The sequence below is a fragment of the Nerophis ophidion genome, linkage group LG17, assembly GCF_033978795.1.
Source record: "Nerophis ophidion isolate RoL-2023_Sa linkage group LG17, RoL_Noph_v1.0, whole genome shotgun sequence".
Classification (NCBI taxonomy): Eukaryota; Metazoa; Chordata; class Actinopteri; order Syngnathiformes; family Syngnathidae; genus Nerophis; species Nerophis ophidion.
Window position 1 is genome coordinate 32,136,894 of NC_084627.1, and position 19,599 is coordinate 32,156,492.

The 19,599-nt window shown below is 40.8% G+C and overlaps 1 protein-coding gene across 3 annotated transcripts in view; it reads left to right on the forward strand.

Annotated features, from left to right (window-relative positions):
* mbd2 (methyl-CpG binding domain protein 2) overlaps positions 1 to 19,599 on the forward strand; it is an 89,137-nt gene that overhangs the window by 43,542 nt on the left and 25,996 nt on the right. For 2 of the 3 annotated variants that reach the window (XM_061876766.1, XM_061876764.1), the window contains exon 6: positions 16,457 to 16,593. The exons of the other annotated variant lie outside the window; for it this stretch is intronic. In XM_061876766.1, the coding sequence (XP_061732750.1) occupies positions 16,457 to 16,574 (118 nt within the window). In that variant the 3' untranslated portion in view covers positions 16,575 to 16,593. The remainder of the gene's footprint in view (positions 1 to 16,456; positions 16,594 to 19,599) is intronic. 3 annotated transcript variants of the gene reach the window in all.

Sequence of the window (19,599 nt, forward strand, 5' to 3'; positions counted from 1 at the left end):
CATAATTAACTAGTCCGTTTTCCCGGGTATCATTCCGTGTAATCGAGCAACTAAACATCAAGCAGGACTTTCATTCTCTGGCAGCACGGTGGGCGTTAGTGCATCTGCCTCACAATACGGAGGTCCTGAGTAGTCATGGGTTAAATCCCGGGCTCGGAATATTTCTGTGTGGAGTTTGCATGTTCTCCCCGTGATTGCGTGGGATTCCTTTGGGTACTCCGGCTTCCTCCCACCTCCAAAGACATGCACCTGGGGATAGGTTGAGTGGTAACACCAAATGGTTCCTAGTGTGTGAATGTGAGTGTGAATGTTGTCTGTCTATCTGTGTCTGCCCTGCGATGAAGTCGCGACTTGTCCAGGGTGTACCCCGCCTTCCGCCCGATTGTAGCTGAGATAGGCACCAGCGCCACCCGCGACCTCAAAAGGGACAAGCAGTACAAAAATTAATGGATGAATGGACTGAAAAATAATCCACCATGGGGCTGAAGAAAATAGAGTGACGACACTTTGATAAAGAAGGTGAAAAACACTATTGAATTCAAGAAATAGATTGTGGAAAAGTACAAAGGTGTATGCTGCCCTTCGCTCTCCACTCATTGTCGTGTCTCCACAGTTACATATCACAAACATTCATAACAGAAAGACTCCAAAATAATTCACAAATTCACAATGAAGATGTGTCATTTAAAGATTCCATAGTCCAAATAATTTTACTTTGAATATTCCATTGCCAGGCTCGATATGCCACCCTCTCTTGGTGCGATGTCATCTACAAAATTGGAGCCAATTTCCCCTTATAAACAGAGTTGATAAAGGCATGTAAAACTATTATTTTGATCATTTGATTGCATATTTTGGTTGCCCTTGTTCATGATTAAACTGATATAGTTAGCATTATTAGCAAAAAAAGAAATTGCCATTTCCAGACTTCCCTGCTCATCCATACTGTAGATACCATATTCTGGTGCCCTCATCCGACCTCATGTTTTTTTAGCATTCCATTAAGCATCTTAAGGAAAACATCAGTAAAAGAGGACACAAAATAGAATGCCAGCAGCTTACCTTCTATTTCTCGGTTTTTCCACAGGTTCTGACTCAAGCCAAATGCGATCCTGAAAATCAGGATGGCCATTGAGGGGAGAAAGAGTCAGAACTTGCGAAAAATCAGAGAAAGAAGAGCAGCTGAAGTCTTTAAATTTTTTCCCCATCCAAACTCAACTCAAAGCCTTTTTTCTCTGAAGTCAGAATCTTTCAAATGATAGCTGCAAAGTACACTCATGTGGTATGGTCTGTCCCAGTCGATTTGACTTGAGATGTGCATACTTTCCTCATATTTCAATCATTTTGCAAAGTATGCAGACTGAACCGTTCTTTAGTTGTATTGCTACAAACTGTAACAATGCGTCTGGCAGACAGTGTAACACCACATTATGTAATAATTGTGCATTACATAATTTGAGACAAAAATCTACCCTATTTTGTAATAAAAAATTTAAACACATTTTGTGGTACATTTCAACACATTTAGTAATAAGTTTTGCAATATCCATCCATCCATTTTCTTCCGTCGCGGGGGCAGCAGCCTAAGCAGAGAAGCTCAGACTTCCCTCTCCTCAGCCACTTTGTCCAGCTCCTCCGAGGGGGATCCTGAGGAATTCCCAGGCCAGCCGGGAGACAAAGTCTTCCCAACGTGTCCTTGGTCTTCCCCGTGGCCTCCTACCGGTTGGACATGCCCTAAACACCTCCCTGGGGAGGTGCTCGGGTGGCCTCTTGAGCAGATGCCCGAACCACCTCATCTGGCTCCTCTCAATGTGGAGGAGCAGCGGCTTTACTTTGAGCTCCTCCCGGATGACAGAGCTTCTCACCCTATCTCTAAGGGAGAGACCCGCCACCCGGCGGAGGAAATTCATTTCGGCCGCTTGTACCCGTGATCTTATCCTTTCGGTCATAACCCAAAGCTCATGACCATAGGTGAGGATGGGATCGTAGATCGACCGGTATATTGAGAGCTTTGCCTTCCGGCTCAGCTCCTTCTTCACCACAACAAATCGATACAGCGTCCGCATTACTAAAGATGCCGCACCGATCCGCCTGTCGATCTGACGATCCACTCTTCCCTCACTCGTGAACAAGACTCCTAGGTACTTGAACTCCTCCACTTGGATCTCCTCCCCACTTCCATTTGGGGTGTCCACCCCAACTTTTTGAAAAACAAACATCATCCAATTGGTCATTGATTGAATTTATATTTTTTTTCTATTTAAAATTTGTATTAGTGCTTTTTTTATTCATTCTCTGTATCATAAATAGTATTTTATTGTCATACCATAATCCCTATGGTATGACTATTTGTGTTCCAACATTTCAGTGCACTATTCATTTTCATGGCATTAATACTTCATTAGTGTAACTTTTGTCTCTAGCTTGCAATCACATTCTCCATTATAATAAAAAAAAGTTTTATTTATAAATTTTATTTATCTTTGACCAATTAAACATCCTACTAGAGTCTTCTAACTTTAATGTAAATGTTTTGTGTTGGTGTTCTGTTAAGTTTTTCCTAATTAAGGCATCCATTTTAAGGGTTTATTGCATTAAGTCATGATCCATGGTCCGGATCTTGTTTTGTTTGGTTATATTCTATTTGTTTTTGGACTCCTTTTGTTCCTGTTTGTGCACCTCCTGAGTTTGTTTAGTCACCATGGTTAATTATGATTTTCACCTGCCTCTTACGCTCACCTGTTGCTCATCAGAGACTCTATTTAAGCCTGCCTTTTCCGGTTGCTGGTCGTGGCTTCATTGTTTGCTTGTTCACGCTCATTTCAAGTAAGTTTTGTCTGTTCCCTAGCCTATGCTAAGTCTTAGCTTCTCGTTTGTTAGGCACACTTGCCCTTTTGTTGTTTTTCCTGTATTTTGGTAGTTGGATGATTTTTGAAGAATAAATCAAGTCCTACCTTAACGCTTTAGTCCGAAGTTGTCAGTTTTGCATCCCGTTAGAAAAAACCGCAGCAAGCTGCACCCCGATCGCAACACATAATGTACCAAAATGTAGCATTTTATTTAAAAAACAAGTGCAGCACCCGCATTTTGCACAAACCCCGTTTCCACACAAGTTGGGAAATTGTGTTAGATGTAAATATAAACGGAATAGAATGATTTGCAAATCCTTTTCAACCCATATTCAGTTAAATATGCTGCAAAGACAACATATTTGATGTTCAAACTGGTAAACTTTGTTTTTTGCAAATGTTAATAAACTTTAGAATTTGATGCCAGCAACACGTGACAAAGAAGTTGGGAAAGGTGGCATTAAATACTGATAAAGTTGAGGAATGCTCATCAAACACAGGTGTGCAGACTAATTGGGAACAGGTGGGTGCCATGATTGGGTATAAAAACAGCTTCCCAAATAATGCTCAATCTTTCTCTAGAAAGGACGGGGCGAGGTACACCCCTTTGTCCACAAGTGGGTGAACAAATAGTCAAACAGTTTAAGAACAACGCTTATCAAAGTGCAATTGCAAGAAATTTAGGGATTTCAACATCTACTGTCCATAATATCATCAAAAGGTTCAGAGGGGGGGCTGAGAGAATTCTTTTTTTTTTTTCTTTGTCATGAAAAAGGGACGTTTTTGTCATGAAAAAGGGAGGTTTTTGTGGTTGGTGCACTAATTGTAAGTGTATATTGTGTTTTTTATGTTGATTTAATAAAAAAAAAATATATATATATATATTTTTTTCAAATAAAAATGAATAAAAAATTCTTCTGCGGCCTGGTGGTTGGGGACCACTGTTCTATTTGTTCTAGTTATTTGAATGACTCTTACCATAATATGTTACGTTAACATACCAGGCACCTTCTCAGTTGGTTATTTATGCGTCATATAACATACACTTACTCAGCCTGTTGTTCACTATTCTTTATTTATTTTAAATTGCCTTTCAAATGTCTATTTTTGGTGTTGGATTTTATCAAATAAATTTCCCCCAAAAATGCGACTTATACTCCAGTGCGACATATATATGTTTTTTTCCTTCCTTATTATGCATTTTCCGTCGGTGCGACGTATACTCGGACAACAATGTTTGTCCGAGAGGGCGGGTAAACACCCAAAAAGCTTTCCGTCACACCAGAAACAGGACACCTATACCTGGCCCGCGACTGGAAGATGCTGGCAGACATCGGCAAACAGCTGGTTTTCCCACCCGAGATTGCCTCTACCAACCTCAGGCCAGACTTGGTGCTCTGGTCCCCTTCGGTGAAGACTGCTTATGTCATAGAGCTCACAGTCCCATGGGAGAACTCTGTGGAGGAGGCCTATGAACGTAAGAAGCTGCGCTACTCAGAGCTAGCAGAAGAAGCGAGGCAGCGTGGCTGGAACACCAAGGTCTATCCAGTAGAGGTGGGATGCAGAGGATTTGTGGCGTCGTCTACCATCAGACTGCTGAGGGAACTCGGCAGCCATGGTCAGGCTCTGCGGAGGACCATCAGAGCAGTCTGGCAGGCAGCAGAAAGAAGCAGCCTGTGGATTTGGCTCAAGCGGAAGGACCCCGGTTGGGCCCCAAAAACAGCAGTGTAACAGGGTGAATTTCGGGAACAGTTGAGCACGGGACACAAGCTGAGGACTCATCATCCTTTGGCGGGCCACCTTTGTGGAGGGTGTATAGTGTTTGAGGGCCGAAACACCCAATGATGCAAGGGCACACTACTGAAAATGTGTCGCTTGTCCAATTGTCCTGGAATTTAACCCTGACAAAGTCTCATATCCTACAACTCACAAGAACACCCCACCCCCCACATCCTCACGTTGTCTGTCTACCAGTCTTAACAACAAGGACATCTCGAGTGAGTACTCTCCACATTTGGCACAAGGGACTGTTCAACATCTCGTCCTGTGTTTTTTGATTCTGATCGTCTGGACACGTCCAGTGACGGCTGTGAAAGGACAGCTGACAACATGGGAAAGTCCATGTGACAGCTTGGAGAGACAGCTGACAGGAGGGAACAGACCCCACTGGGGCTGTCATGGGCTAGCTCCCCATGATGGCAGTCCCCAACGCTGATTCAGCTAATTGGAGACACCCGCAAAATGCTACGAAAAGTAAACAAAGGAAAATACCCCTAGAGCCTGCGAGAGCGAGGACGCAAGATGGCTCATTGGCTGACAACACGGTTACTGACCTAGGAACGGAAATCAATACGGACAAGGAGAGCACAGCACACGAGACAGCAACAACAGCAGTGGGACACAAACTTCAGGTGTGCATCTGTGGTTGGAACAAAGTAACATCAACGATGGGCTTGAAGATCCATCAAGGGAGGAAGGTGCCTGAGAGAGCAGAGACAAGGGCCTCGCATTGATCAATACTTTTTACAAAGTAATCAGTCAAATCAGTCGAGTGAACCACAGCGACGGGACACAAACCAAAGTTCGCAGACCATCAGCACCCCTGGAACTGAAGAAGGTAATACAAGCACAGACATGCTGGCGGAGGAGCCCACACAACCACAAAGACCTCCAACGGAGAGAAAGATCAAAGGGCACAAACCTGGCGTAAAGTGGCCCAAATCTGTTGACAAGAAAGAATGGGAGATAATCAACAGGGACCTAACAGAAATCTTGAAGCAACAAACAGGCACAGCAGAGGGAAAGATCCAAAGGATGGGCGACATAATTTACAACTACGGAGAAGAACGTTTGGGAGTGAGTAAAGGGAGAAGTGGAAAGAATCTACCACCGCCAGCTAAATCCAGGAGGCAGCAGGAGATAGACAGGCTTATCAGAGAGAGGAGGCAGATAAGAAAGCTATGGAAAAAAGCCGATGACGCTGAGAGGGAAGGTGTCCTGCTACTCCAAACAGACATCAAGAGCCGGCTGGCAACCTTGCGAAGAGCGGAAAACTTGAGGAAGCTTCGCAAGAAGAAAGAACACACAAGAACTCGTTTCTATAAAGACCCCTTCAAGTTTGTCAAAGACCTCTTCACAAAGGAAAAAAGCGGAACTTTGAAAACATCAAAGCAGGAACTGGAGCAACACCTGGAAAAGATTTACCACGACTCCAAAAGGCAGGAGCATATAGTCGTCCCACCTGACATCCCACCAATTCAACCACCTGTATTCAACCTGGACACTAGCCCTCCGAAATGGAAAGAAGTAGAGAACATAGTCCGACGAGCAAGAGCAGCATTGACCCCGGGACCTAATAGGGTCCCATATAAACTCTACAAGAACGCACCGGATGTACTACTCTTTCTGTGGAAACTCATGAGGGTAGTGTGGCAGAAGCAAGGAATACCCAAGGCTTGGCGAAGGGCTGGTGGTGTGCTAATACTCAAAGAAAAGGATGCATCGGACATCAGCCAGTTCAGACCAATCTGTCTTCTCAATGTTGAGGGGAAAATCTTTTTCAGCGTAGTGTCTCAGAGGTTGTCCACCTACCTGGTAAAAAACAAATACATTGATACATCTGTACAGAAAGCTGGAATTCCAGGATTCTCTGGCTGCCTAGAACATACAAGCTTGATCTGGCATCAGATCCAATCAGCCAAGAAGGATAAGAGAGATCTTCATGTAACCTTCCTCGACCTGGCCAATGCATTTGGCTCAGTTCCCCATGAACTTCTCTGGGAATCTTTTAGCTTCTTCCTTGTACCAGAGCCCATCACCACACTGGTCAAGAACTACTTCCAAGACCTGCAGCTATGTTTCACAACAGCCAACTTCACTACAACATGGCAGCGATTGGAAGTATGCATCATGGCAGGCTGTACAGTCTCACCCTTTATTTTCACAATGGCCATGGAAGTCATCATGAGGGCCTCAAGGTGGGTGGTGGGTGGAGAACGAACCAGGGCTGGGCTCCGTCTTCCACCTATCAGGGCATACATGGATGACATGACAACACTAACCACTACGGCAGCATGCACTAAGCGTCTACTTGGAAAGCTGCAGGGGAACATCGAGTGGGCCCGGATGAAATTCAAGCCTAGCAAATCTCGAAGCATCTCCATAATCAAAGGGGTGCTGAGAGACACAAGGTTCTACATCGGCGGAGACCCAATTCCAACGGTGTCTGAGCAGCCTGTCAAAAGCCTGGGCAGATGGTACAACGCAAGCCTCAAGGACAAACAACAAGTAGAACAACTAAGGCAAGAGACAGCTAGATTTTTTGTGGACATGTTCCATAAATATTGATGTTAGTGATTTATTTTTTGTGAAGAAATGCTTAGAATTAAAGGCCTACTGAAACCCACTACTACCGACCACGCAGTCTGATAGTATATATATCAATGATGAAATCTTAACATTGCAACACATGCCAATACGGCCGGTTTAGTTGACTAAATTACAATTTTAAATTTCCCGCGGAATGATGACGCGTATGATGACGCGTGTTTGTGACGTCTCGGGTTGTAGCGGGCATATTAGCCCAGCACCACTTACGGCTAAAAGTCGTCTTTTTTCATTGCATAATTACACAGTAATTTGGACATCTGTGTTGCTGAATCTTTTGCAATTTGTTCAATTAATAATGGAGACTATAAAGAAGAATGCTGTTGGTGGAAAGCGGTGGATTGCAGCTGCCTTTAGCAACCGAAACACAGCTGGTGTTTCTTTGTTTGTTGTGAAGCTTTAACACAGAGCGGTCAAGCGAACATGTTTCTCTACGTCAACCAGCAAGTTTTTGGATGGGAAAATTGTGATATTAAGTCGGCTCTTACCGGAGACGAGTGGATTATGCGACCTCCTCTTGTAGCTGTCAAAGAGGCAGCTGTGATCTTGGCTACACCATTGGCTTCTCTCAGAGACACTGGCGTTCACCGCAGCCCTCCGACTTTCAGGAATGACTTTATAATCTCACTAAAACACTATTAACATAATAAGCAGATAAGGGATTTTCCAGAATTATCCTAGTAAATGTGTCTAATAACATCTGAATCGCTCACACTGCCGTCGCCTGGAGCCGTCGCCTTTTCTTTTTTTTGTTTTTTATTTTAGTGCTTCACTCTGACTTTCCTCATCCACGAATCTTTCATCCTCGCTCAAATTAATGGGGAACTCGTCGCTTTCTAGGTCCGAATTGCACTTGCTGCTGGTGGCTATGATTATAAACAATGTGAGGATGTGAGGAGCCCTACAACCCGTGACGTCACGCGCACATTGTCTGCTACTTCCAGTATAGGCAAGGCTTTTTTATTAGCGACCAAAAGTTGCAAACTTTATCGTGGATGTTGTCTACTAAATCCTTTCAGCAAAAATATGGCAATATCGCGAAATGATCAAGTATGACCCATAGAATGGACCTGGTAAATAAGAAAATCTCATTTCAGTAGGCCTTTAAGTTCATGAATCCAGATGGATCTCTGTTACAATCCCCAAAGAGGGCTCTTAAGTTGATGATTACTTCTATGTGTAGAAATCTTTATTTATAATTGAATCACTTGTGGGGCTTCACGGTGTAAGAGGGGTTAGTGCGTCTGCCTCACAATACGAAGGTCCTGACTAGTCCTGGGTTCCTTCCCGGGCTCGGGATCTTTCTGTGTGGAGTTTGCATGTTCTCCCCGTGACTGCGTGGGTTCCCCCTGGGTACTCCGGCTTCCTCCCACTTGCACATGCACCTGGGGATAGGTTGATTGGCAGCACTAAATTGGCCCTAGTGTGTGAGTGAGTGTGAATGTAGTCCGTCTATCTGTGTTGGCCCTGTGATGCGATGGCGACTTGTCCAGGGTGTATAACGCCTTCCACCCGATTGTAGCTGAGATAGGCACCAGCGCCCCCCGCGAGCCCAAAGGGAGTAAGCGGTAGGAAATGGATGGATGAATCACTTATTTATTTTTCAACAAGTTTTTTGTTATTTTTATATCTTTTTTTCCAAATAGTTCAAGAAAGACCACTACCAATGAGCAATATTTTGCACTGTTATACAATTTAATAAATCAGAAATTGATGACAAAGTGCTATATTTTACTTTTTTATTTATTTTTTTCAACCAAAAATGCTTTGCTCTGATTAGGGGGTACTTGAATTAAAAAAAATGTTCACAGGGGGTACATCACTGAAAAAAGGTTGAGAACCACTGTTCTCGAAGAACAACCATCATGCAGCAATCCACCAATCAGGCCTGTATGTAATAGTGGCCATACAGAAGTCATTATTTGGTAAAAAATTAAAGTTTGCCAAAATGCACCTGAAAAACTCTTTGACCATGAGAAACAAAATTCTCTGTTCTGATGAGTCAAAGATTTAATTATTTGGTGTGAATGCCACACTGTAAAAAAAAGTTACTTTGCAATTTCCAGTTTACACGTTTTGATAACTTTCTTTTTTTAAATTTTGTAAAACTTTGTGTAATTAAGTTGGTGTTAAGTTGAAGATGCAACATTTATTTATTTATTTATTGAACATGAAAAGAGGCAGCAAATTAATTACACTGGACCTGATTAAATGCATTTTATAGGTTGGTAAACATTTGTATAATCAAGTTGATGATACGATGAAGATGCAACAAATTTTTTTTTTTTTTGAACAAGAAAATAGGCAGCAAGTTAATTACACTGGACCTGATTTAATGTATTTTATAGGTTGGTAAAAGTTGGTAAAATTTAGTTCAAAATGCAACAAAATTAAGTAACATTTTGAAAAAATTGTCCAAAACTTAAGTTGGACAAAAATTAAAGAAGACAGCAAAATGCACCACATCTAAATAAAATATACAGTATATAAGTTTAAAAAATGTTGATGCAACTTCAAAAAATTGTCGCAACATTTTCAGAACAAGTTTGTGTGTCCATATTCACATCATCCAGTTGTAAGCCGCTTCCTCGCTTTTTTGCCCTTGGAAGTTAACTGTAGATCATAAATAATACCTCTCACCTGGATAGTAGAAGAATGAGGACGTATATAGACAAGTTGGTATACTTTGACAGCAAATATTGACTTGGAAATGGCGAGAAAAACCCAAAAATACGCTTAGTTACCCCCTCTTTTCTTCGCGAGGATTATGAGTCATTCTTCATCTAAATGTGATTAAAACAAGATTCTATCAATCGGCATCCTAATGACAATATACATTGTACAGTAAGTGATGTTTTATATGTTTGTTGGCACTCAAAGTCTGCAGTAAGTGATAAGCATTGATGTTGTTAAAAAATAAGCAAACGTCGTGATGCGTTTTTTACATTAGTGCGCCACAAATGCTTAAACTTAGCAAATTATGTAAATATTAAATGTTATTATAAATGTGGACTTTACTACATTACATACTGTATATATTTACAATGTGTATATGAAAACTTTCTGGAGGTATTTGGAGTTTTTTTTAGGGCTTTTATAGGCAGAATACAGCCACTTCCATAGGCTCTGTTGTAAGCAGGCTTTTGATTGCATTTTTTACTTTTTAGAATGCATTAAAAAAGAAAATAATATGTGTTCTCTTATATAGGATTGTGAATGATAGACACAATTCCCTCAAAAAGTGCAGTTGTGTTTTAAGTTCTTTGAAAATAGTGTTGAAAATTATGTGGCCAGCGACTATTTGGCATTTAAAGTTTGAGTTACTTCTCCATATCTTTCACTGAAGAGTTACGCCTGGCTTTTCCTTCTTCAATCAATCAATCAATCAATCAATGTTTACTTATACAGCCCTAAATCACTAGTGTCTCTAAGGGCTGCACAAACCACTACGACATCCTCGTTAGGCCCACATAAGGGCAAGGAAAACTCACACCCAGTGGGACATCGGTGACAATAATGACCCAGTGGGACGTCGGTGACAATGATGACTATGAGAACCTTGGAGAGGAGGAAAGCAATGGATGTCGAGCGGGTCTAACATAGTACTGTGAAAGTTCAATCCATAATGGATTCTTGAAACTAATTAAACAACTAACTGATGCATATCTGCCACCAAATGGTTTGAAGCTATATTCTACTATATTCTACCTCTAATAGATACTGGGAATGTCGCTGGGGTCTCCAGTCCAGAGTCAGCTGACTCCAGCTCAAGTGTGACCCTAATGAGTGCAGAAGGTGTAGAAAATGGATGGCCTCAAAGGGACATTATTCGAATTTGGCTGTCCTCCCAGCAGGGGGCACTGTGGCAACACAGAGCAACTGTCTGCATGTGTTTGTCCAGTGCACCAGCAAAGGGAACAGCTGGCCAAAGCCATTACATCAAATTCATTGGAATGCATCTGTCTCGTTTCCTTTCTGGCCTCAACTTTACACTCATAACGTTTCCTTGTTGATGTCCTTCTAGCTTCCTAATAGTCCTCTATTTTAATTTTTTTTCCCATTTCTCTTCTTCTCCATCATTTACCACCTCTCTCATTCTTTCAGTATCTTCACATTTCCGTTTGTCTACGTCCCCTCTTTGTTTTTCCATCTTCATTCCTCTTAGCTATTTTCAACCCCTCCTCCCTCAGTTTATATCTCCTCCCTCCCTCCAGCATTTATGCCTCCTGTGCTCACCCCCCTTTCTTATCTCTTTCCTCCATTAATTTCCAATTCTCTCTCTTTCCTCGCTTCTGAATGTGCTCATCATCCTAAATCGCTCTCATTCCTCTCCTCTCTTGCTGCCTTCCTCTTCTGCCTGTGAACAGATACCTCATCAAGTTCTTTTGACCAAACTGTGCAGTGGATGTTTAAGTTTCAACTTATTTTGTTTTCACTCTTTGCATTGTCAGGATAAGGCTGTATTTTTCAGGTTTGGTGTCATCCTCTTTTGTTACAAGCATTGATGTTGATTTTTTACAATGATGACTCGATCCAATCAATTTTTTGTGATAGCCTGAACATTTGAAGCAGACAGCATAGTGAAATTAACCGCCCTTGGAATGTCTGTCTGCAAGACACAGGATAATAAAATGAACAATTGGAGCTCCTGAAGGATGCGCTAATTGTGACGGCCCTGTTAGGTTTTGGACACTGACACAAACGAGAGTCTACTATTGGTTTGCATGTATTAATTAAACACATGCAAACTTGATAGCACAGGGGTGTCAAACTCAAATACAGAGTGGGCCAAAATTTTGAACTGAACAAAGCCGCAGGCCAAGGTTGAACAAATTAACCTTTTATTGGGACCAAAACAAGTTTTGCATTGAATATTGAACAAGCGAGACTTATATAACTTTATAGTGACATGCAAAATCGAGTTTCAAATAATACTAATAATTTAAAAATAGCAATGGCATATCAAATCAAATTTAAATAGAAATTGAATGCCTCTTTTCTATTTGCAGCCTTCTCAGGTAAATATCAAAATAAACTTTTCCCACAGTCTAATAATACATTTTTATATTGTAGCGTCCAGGAAGAGGTAGTGCTGCAAGGGTTTCTGTGTATGTGTTCTGTTTTGTTTATGTTGTGTTACAGTGCGGATGTTCTCTCGAAATGTGCTTGTCATTCTCGTTTAGTGTTGGTTCACAGTGTGGCGCATATTTGTAACAGTCTTAAAGTTGTTTATACGGCCACCCTCAGTGTGACTTGTATGGCTGTTGACCAAGCTTGCATTGCAGTAGCGTGTGTGTGTGTAAAAGCCACATATATCATGTGACTAGGCCGGCACGCTGTTTCTACGTGGGAAAAGCGGACCTGACGAAAGGTTTTAGAGGACGCTTGAGGCAGTGCCTTTAAGACACACCCCCAATATGGTTGTCCAGGTGGGAATCGGGAGAAATTTGGGAGAATGGCTGCCCCCTGTGATTTTTGAGAGGGGCACTGAAAGGGGGGGGTTAGTAAGTATGAGTATAAGCGGTGAATGCGGTGTTACAGCGAGACCGCCACTGTATAATACCGGCGGGCCAGCTCTATTGTTAATTTGATATTGCCTCAAGGGCCAAATGAAAATACACGGTGGGCCAAATTTGGCCCGCAGGCCAAGGTTTGACACCCATGTGATAGCATAAGCAAAGCTGATCTACTAAACTTGTATGCCGAGATAATACTTCAGTGAGCGGAATAAGGAGCGCAATCCATTTAGCATGTCTTGTCTTCGTGAATATGCAGAATATATGCTGATAATCCGAATGCCCACAATACTAGAAGGAGAAGATGCAAATCTCATTGTTGAGCATACGCAGGGTGATTTATCAAGAGTTAAACTCAACTAAAAGGGCTGTTTTGCATCTTTATGTAGCACATGTGAAAAGTTACACAATTAAACAGCTGCGAGAAAGAAAGCAAATGCGCTTCAGTTCCATCCTACGTAGGCTTGTCAACATATATTGACTGTCAAAAATAAAAAATATTAGACATATTGTCTATTCAGCAATATTATTTTATAATTTAATTGGTGCTAGATGACTTAAAGGGCTAATTAAAACAAATGTAATTAATGCATTTTGGCATATGTTGGCATTTTTTTATGACATTTGCTGTTTTATATAGAAGATATATTATTAGCATATCTCCTGTGTAAAACAACTCAGTCTTGCATTATGCATTTTTTTGCGTCTGCAGTGCACACTCGCAGTTAGTGCCAGCCTCTTAGCACGCTAAAAAAAAATGTTTTGGTTCCCATTGTAAATGCACTGCAGGACTGTTTAAAATACCCATAGAAATTTGTACATGTCTTCTGCTCGTTTATAAACATAGCAAAACACCACAAGTAAACATGAATATGCAGTAAAGGATCGAGTGTCTCCGTGGTGAAAGCCCCGTACAGTACACGCAAAAACCTAAATAAGGTGGCCTGCACCACTCTTCAATTGTACACATCATATTTGTAAATTATACGCAACACGCCCACTAATAGTACAGGCAATTTTATAGTTTGGATAAGCTGTTTTCCGCATGGTATTTGGATTTTAGTAGATTTGGCACCTAGTGTACATTTTGGCTTACATTCTGTGTTGTGTTTTTGTTGTTGTTTTGTAGGGCTTGTTGTTGTCATGTCTTGTGATCATGTTTTGTTTAGTTATGTTCTGTTTTGTTAAAGACTCTATTGTTTCCTGTTTATGCACTTCTTGTTTGCTTTGTTTCCATGTCAACCCTTTAGTTTTCACCTTGTCCCCATGTCACACACCTGTTTTCACTAATCACCACAGTATTATTTAAACCGAAAGTGTCCAGGAAGTCAGCCTGGCGACTTAACCTCTCTTCACTTCATGCCATGCTTCTGTTACTCATGCCGATCCATAGTTTTGCTTCTTTCCATGCCACGTAAGTTATTGTTTTTTTATGTCACAGTTATCGAGTTCTGTTTAATGTTCATAGTTTTTCTGCCCAAGTGATAGTTTTTGTTTCATTAGCCACGTTTTGTACTTCCGCCTTGTGCGCGCCTTTTGTTTGTTCATTTTGTTAGTGTTAAAATAAATGATGTCCTTATCTTCAAGCCTTGCCCGCTCCAACTTTACTTTGCCTTCCGGGAAAACAAACCCCAAAGTCCACGCTTTGACAGTTGTTGATGTGCAGATATGTTTGGAGAGGGTTGGGTAAGGTCTCTGCGTTTGTTTTTGTGTTTTCTTTTCAAATTTCTTGTAATCCTTTTCTACCTGTAGGGGTGCCCCGATACAATTGCAGTCTTATGTAATGGCCGATATCGATCTGACAGAAAATTAACACGAATCATACATACTTTATTATTTTGTAGTGTGGAGGTTAGAAATGGTTTTATCTTGTAAAATGACCATTGTCATTGTTTTCTGTTTCAGTAATTCTAAAACAGATTAATGAATGGCAGGTATGAAAACCCCTAACTTTATTTACTGTCTGGAATGGACATACTGAATGCTGTCTTTAAATTGAAGTCAAGTGATAGTTGACTGCTGCGGACACCTTTGTTACTGGATACTTTATAATACACTTTTACCTTGTATCTGTAAGTAATATCCAACTATGATTATTTCATACTTGTTTATATTGACCGATGTTCTCTTTTAGACTGAACATATTGTTCAATAAATGCCACTTATTACACTTAAAGGTTATGTGCTAAGATGTTTTGTAACGGCCAGCTCCTAGTAACCTAAAGCATACCATGTGTACTTTGGGTAATGACTTAGCAAACATAGACAAAAAAGCCAACCATGTGTGCTTATTGGAGGACATTTAGATTTTAACTGGCTGTCCGACATCTTGCAGGACTGCTTGTACTTAAATCCAAGATTTTATATGCAAGCCATCCATCCATCCATCCATCCATCCACTTTCTACCGCTTATTCCCTTTGGGGTTGCGGGGGGTGCTGGTGCATATCTCAGCTACAATCGGGCAGGAGGCAGGGTACATCCTGGACAAGTCGCCACCTCATCGCGGATGCAAGCCAATGTACTCCAATTCTTGTTTTTTTTCTATATCAATATTGTATCGGGACACCACTACCAACTTGTATTTCATACATGTGGAAAATGTAATAAAGATATTGTAAAAAAGAAAGGTTAAGCAAAAATATAGAAACAGGAAATGAATAAAATATTTTAACAATTGGGCCCAATTTAACAATTGGGCTTCACGGTGGAAGAGGGGTTAGTGCGTCTGCCTCACAATACGAAGGTCCTGCAGTCCTGGGTTCAAATCCAGGCTCGGGATCTTTCTGTGTGGAGTTTGCATGTTCTCCCCGTGAATGCGTGGGTTCCCTCCGGGTACTCCGGCTTCCTCCCACTTCCAAAGACATGCACCTGGGGATAGGTTGATTGGCAACTCTAAATTGGCCCTAGTGTGTGAATGTGAGTGTGAATGTTGTCTGTCTATCTGTGTTGGCCCTGCGATGAGGTGGCGACTTGTCCAGGGTGTACCCTGCCTTCCGCCCGATTGTAGCTGAGATAGGCGCCAGCGCCCCCCGCGACCCCGAAAGGGAATAAGCGGTAGGAAATGGATGGATGGATGGATGGATGGATTTTAACAATTGTGGTTATCATACTAATCACAACCCCGAAAGGGAATAAGCGGTAGAAAATGGATGGATGGATACTAATCACAGGGAAAATTAACATATATTATACAAAGCTTTACTGTACATTTGAAGATGTAAGTTGCGGACAAAATGTCCTGCTCAAGTTTTTCATTCCTCCTCTGACTTGTGCTAAATTTATAGTTTTTTCCTGGCCTGTGTTTCATAAAAAAAGTATAAAGTTGACAAATTACAGACTGCATTAAGACCTGGTGGTGTAATGATACATGCTGTTCCATTTCATCCAGATGCTGGCCCCTACCCCGACAAATAGGAGGGTTGCTGAAAGACAAATCACATTCTGAACTGACTTTTAAACTGTGGTCTCTTGAGTGCTTAACCGTTACGATTTCTTGTAATAGGCAATATTATTTTTACCATTACAAATAGTGTTGTTTTTTATGTCAACGAATCTAAAGTCAAACGTCAGGTTGCTAGACATTGTTTCAGTGTCTCACTGAAGCCAAAATGTTACAGATAAGAGTTCCTGTTTTGAAGCTACATTATGTTTTTCATGCTAAAAGTTGATTCCGATTTATAAGACATTATGGTTGTGTTTTTAGAGAGCAGGAGCTCAAGGTCCATCAAGCACGGAGGAGTTTGGAGGAGGCGCTGATGGCCGATGGCTTGGCGCGGGCTGCTGAAAACACCCGAGAAATGCAGGAGGGGATGACGGCTTAAAGACATAAAAGGGAGACAGGTATACAAAAATGATTTATATATCACTGACAGAGTGGAAAAACTGTATCCCTGTGACGGTACTAATAGGGTTTGCACATTAACACAAGTGACCAAACTGTAAGAAACTACCGTATTTTTCGGGGTATAAGTCGCTCCGGAGTATAAGTCGCACCTGCCGAAAATGCATAATAAGGAAGGAAAAAAACATATAAGTCGCACTGGAGTACAAGTTGCATTTTTTGGGGAAATTTTTTCGATAAAACCCAACACCCAGAATAGACATTTGAAAGGCAATTTAAAATAAATAAAGAATAGTGAACAACAGGCTGAATAAGTGTACTTTATATCAGTGGTCCACAACCACCGGGCCGCAGAATTTTTTTAAATTTTTTATTAAATCAACATAAAAAACACGATATACACTTACAATTAACTGCACCAACCACAAACACCTTCCTTTTTCATGACAAAGGAAAAAAAAAAGGACCATCCCACACTATCCCCCACCCGGGCCGCGGAACAAATTATTAAGCGTTGACCGGTCCACGGATACAAAAAGGTTGAGGACCACTGCTTTATATGACGCATAAATAACCAACTGAGAAGGTGCCTGGTATGTTAACGTAACATATTATGGTAAGAGTCATTCAAATAACTATAACATAAAGAATACTTTATAAGTTTACCAAACAATCTGTCACTCCTAATCGCTAAATCCGATGAAATCTTATACATCTAGTCCCTTACATGAATGAGCTAAATAATATTATTTGATATTTTACGGTAATGTGTTAATAATTTCACACATAAGTCGCTCCTGAGTATAAGTCGCACCCCCGGCCAAACTATGAAAAAAACTGCGATTTATAGTCCGAAAAATACGGTACCTAAAGGAAATGGGATTTAAATACAGAAAGCTGTCATTACAGCTAGACAGAAAAAAGCAAAGTTTCTATGGGCTCAAGAAATGCAATCATAGAATTTAGAACCCTGGACGAAAGCTGTGAAACACATTTTATTAGAAATTTTATATTTTATAATGCATCATTTTTATTAATAGAAAGATAAAGAAAATTATTAAAGTCTATCACATGCAGAAAACAAAGTGCAAACAAAAAAAATACAGACAACATACACACCTCGACACAAACTAGAAACTAAAACAATCATAAATAAATCAGTGTCCAGAAAAAGACGATACTAAAACAACACTTATTAGTAATGATGCAACAAAGGAGTGCAGAAGGACGTAGGGAAAAAAGTAGCAAACCAAACCTCAATTACCGACAGAGAAAAAAAATACTGAAGATGTATAAAACTACAAACAACAGCAAAAATTATCAAATCATCAGCCTTAGAGGGTGTTCATTCAGTTGTTTAATGTTGTAGAAAGAAAGAAGATAACAGACACGACACCTTCATTTAAAATGACAACTTTCTGGCTTTAAGAAACACTGATAGAATAAAAAAAAAAAAATTGTGGTAGTCTGTAACACTTTTGTTTTTAGATCAAGCAGATTCTTTTATCAAATCGCTTAATTCTGGGAAAATATTAGATTATCCTATACATTTTCATTTCCAAAGCTCTCACCTGCATCATAATACATCTGTACATTAATCTGCAGTAAAAAAAGAGTGTTCACACTTTGCATTGCTGTGAGAAGATTATTTGAACTTCTTCGAGAAGGTAAAGCATCATGCAATGTTACAAGAGATGTTCATTGTTCACTGACAGCTGTGTCTAAAATCTGGACCAAGCACAAACAACATGGGGTGGTTGTAAAAGGCAAGCATACTGGTAGACCAAGGAAAACATTAAAACACCAAGACAGAAAGCTTAAAGCAATATGTCTTGAAACAGAAAATGCAAAGCAAAATAAATGGTTTTAAACTAAAGTCACAGTCTGTGACCAAACTGTAAGAAAGTACCTAAAGGAATACAGCAAAGCAAAACAAAAGCTGTCATTAACAGCTAAACAGAAAAAAGCTAAGTTTCTATGGGCTTTGGAAATGCAATCATACAATGTGGAAGCCTGGACGAAAGTCATATTCAGTGATGAATCACAAATCTGCGTTGGGGAAGATGATGATGCCGTAACTTTTGTTTGGTGATTTTCAATTAGATTTATGAAGGTGACTGCCTGAAGAAAACTTTCACTTTTCCACAGTCATTGATGATGTGGGTTTGCATGTCAGGTAATGCTACTAATGGTTGTCGTTAAATCTTCAATAAATGCACAAGTTTATTTTTTATATTTTTTACACTTTTCTGATTCCTTCGACCGAAAGGATGTTTGGGGATCATGACAACATTTTTCAAGATGATAATGCATCTCGCCATAAATAAAAAACTGAAGACTTTCCTTGAATAAATATTACACAACATCAATGCCATGGCCTGCAAATAGTCCAAATCTCAGAAAATTTAAAATCTGTGGTGGTAATTGAAGAACATGGTCCATGACAGGACTCCAACCTGCAAAGCTGGTCTGACAACAGTAATCAGGGAAAAATAGAGCAAGATTGATGAAGGGTACTGCAATGAGGTGGCGACTTGCGATAGGCTCCAGCGACCACCCGTGACCCCAAAAGGGACAAGCGGTAGAAAGTGGATGGATGGATGATGAAGAGTACTGTTTGTCACTCGTTAAGTATTTGCCTTAGAGACTGCAAGTTATCATAAAAGACAGAGGTGGTGCAACAAAGTGCAGGGTGGAAGAGGAGTTAGTGCGTCTGCCTCACAATACACAGGTCCTGAGTAGTCCTGGGTTCAATCCCGGGCTTGGGATCTTTCTGTGTGGAGTTTGCATGTTCTCCCCGTGACTGCTTGGGTTCCCTCCGAGTACTCCGGCTTCCTCCCACCTCCAAAGACATGCACCTGGGGATAGGTTGATTGGCAACACTAAATTGGCCCTAGAGTGTGAATGTGAATGTGAATGTTGTCTATCTGTGTTGGCCCTGCGATGAGGTGGTGACTTGTCCAGGGTGTACACCGCCTTCCGCCCGATTGTAGCCGAGATAGGAA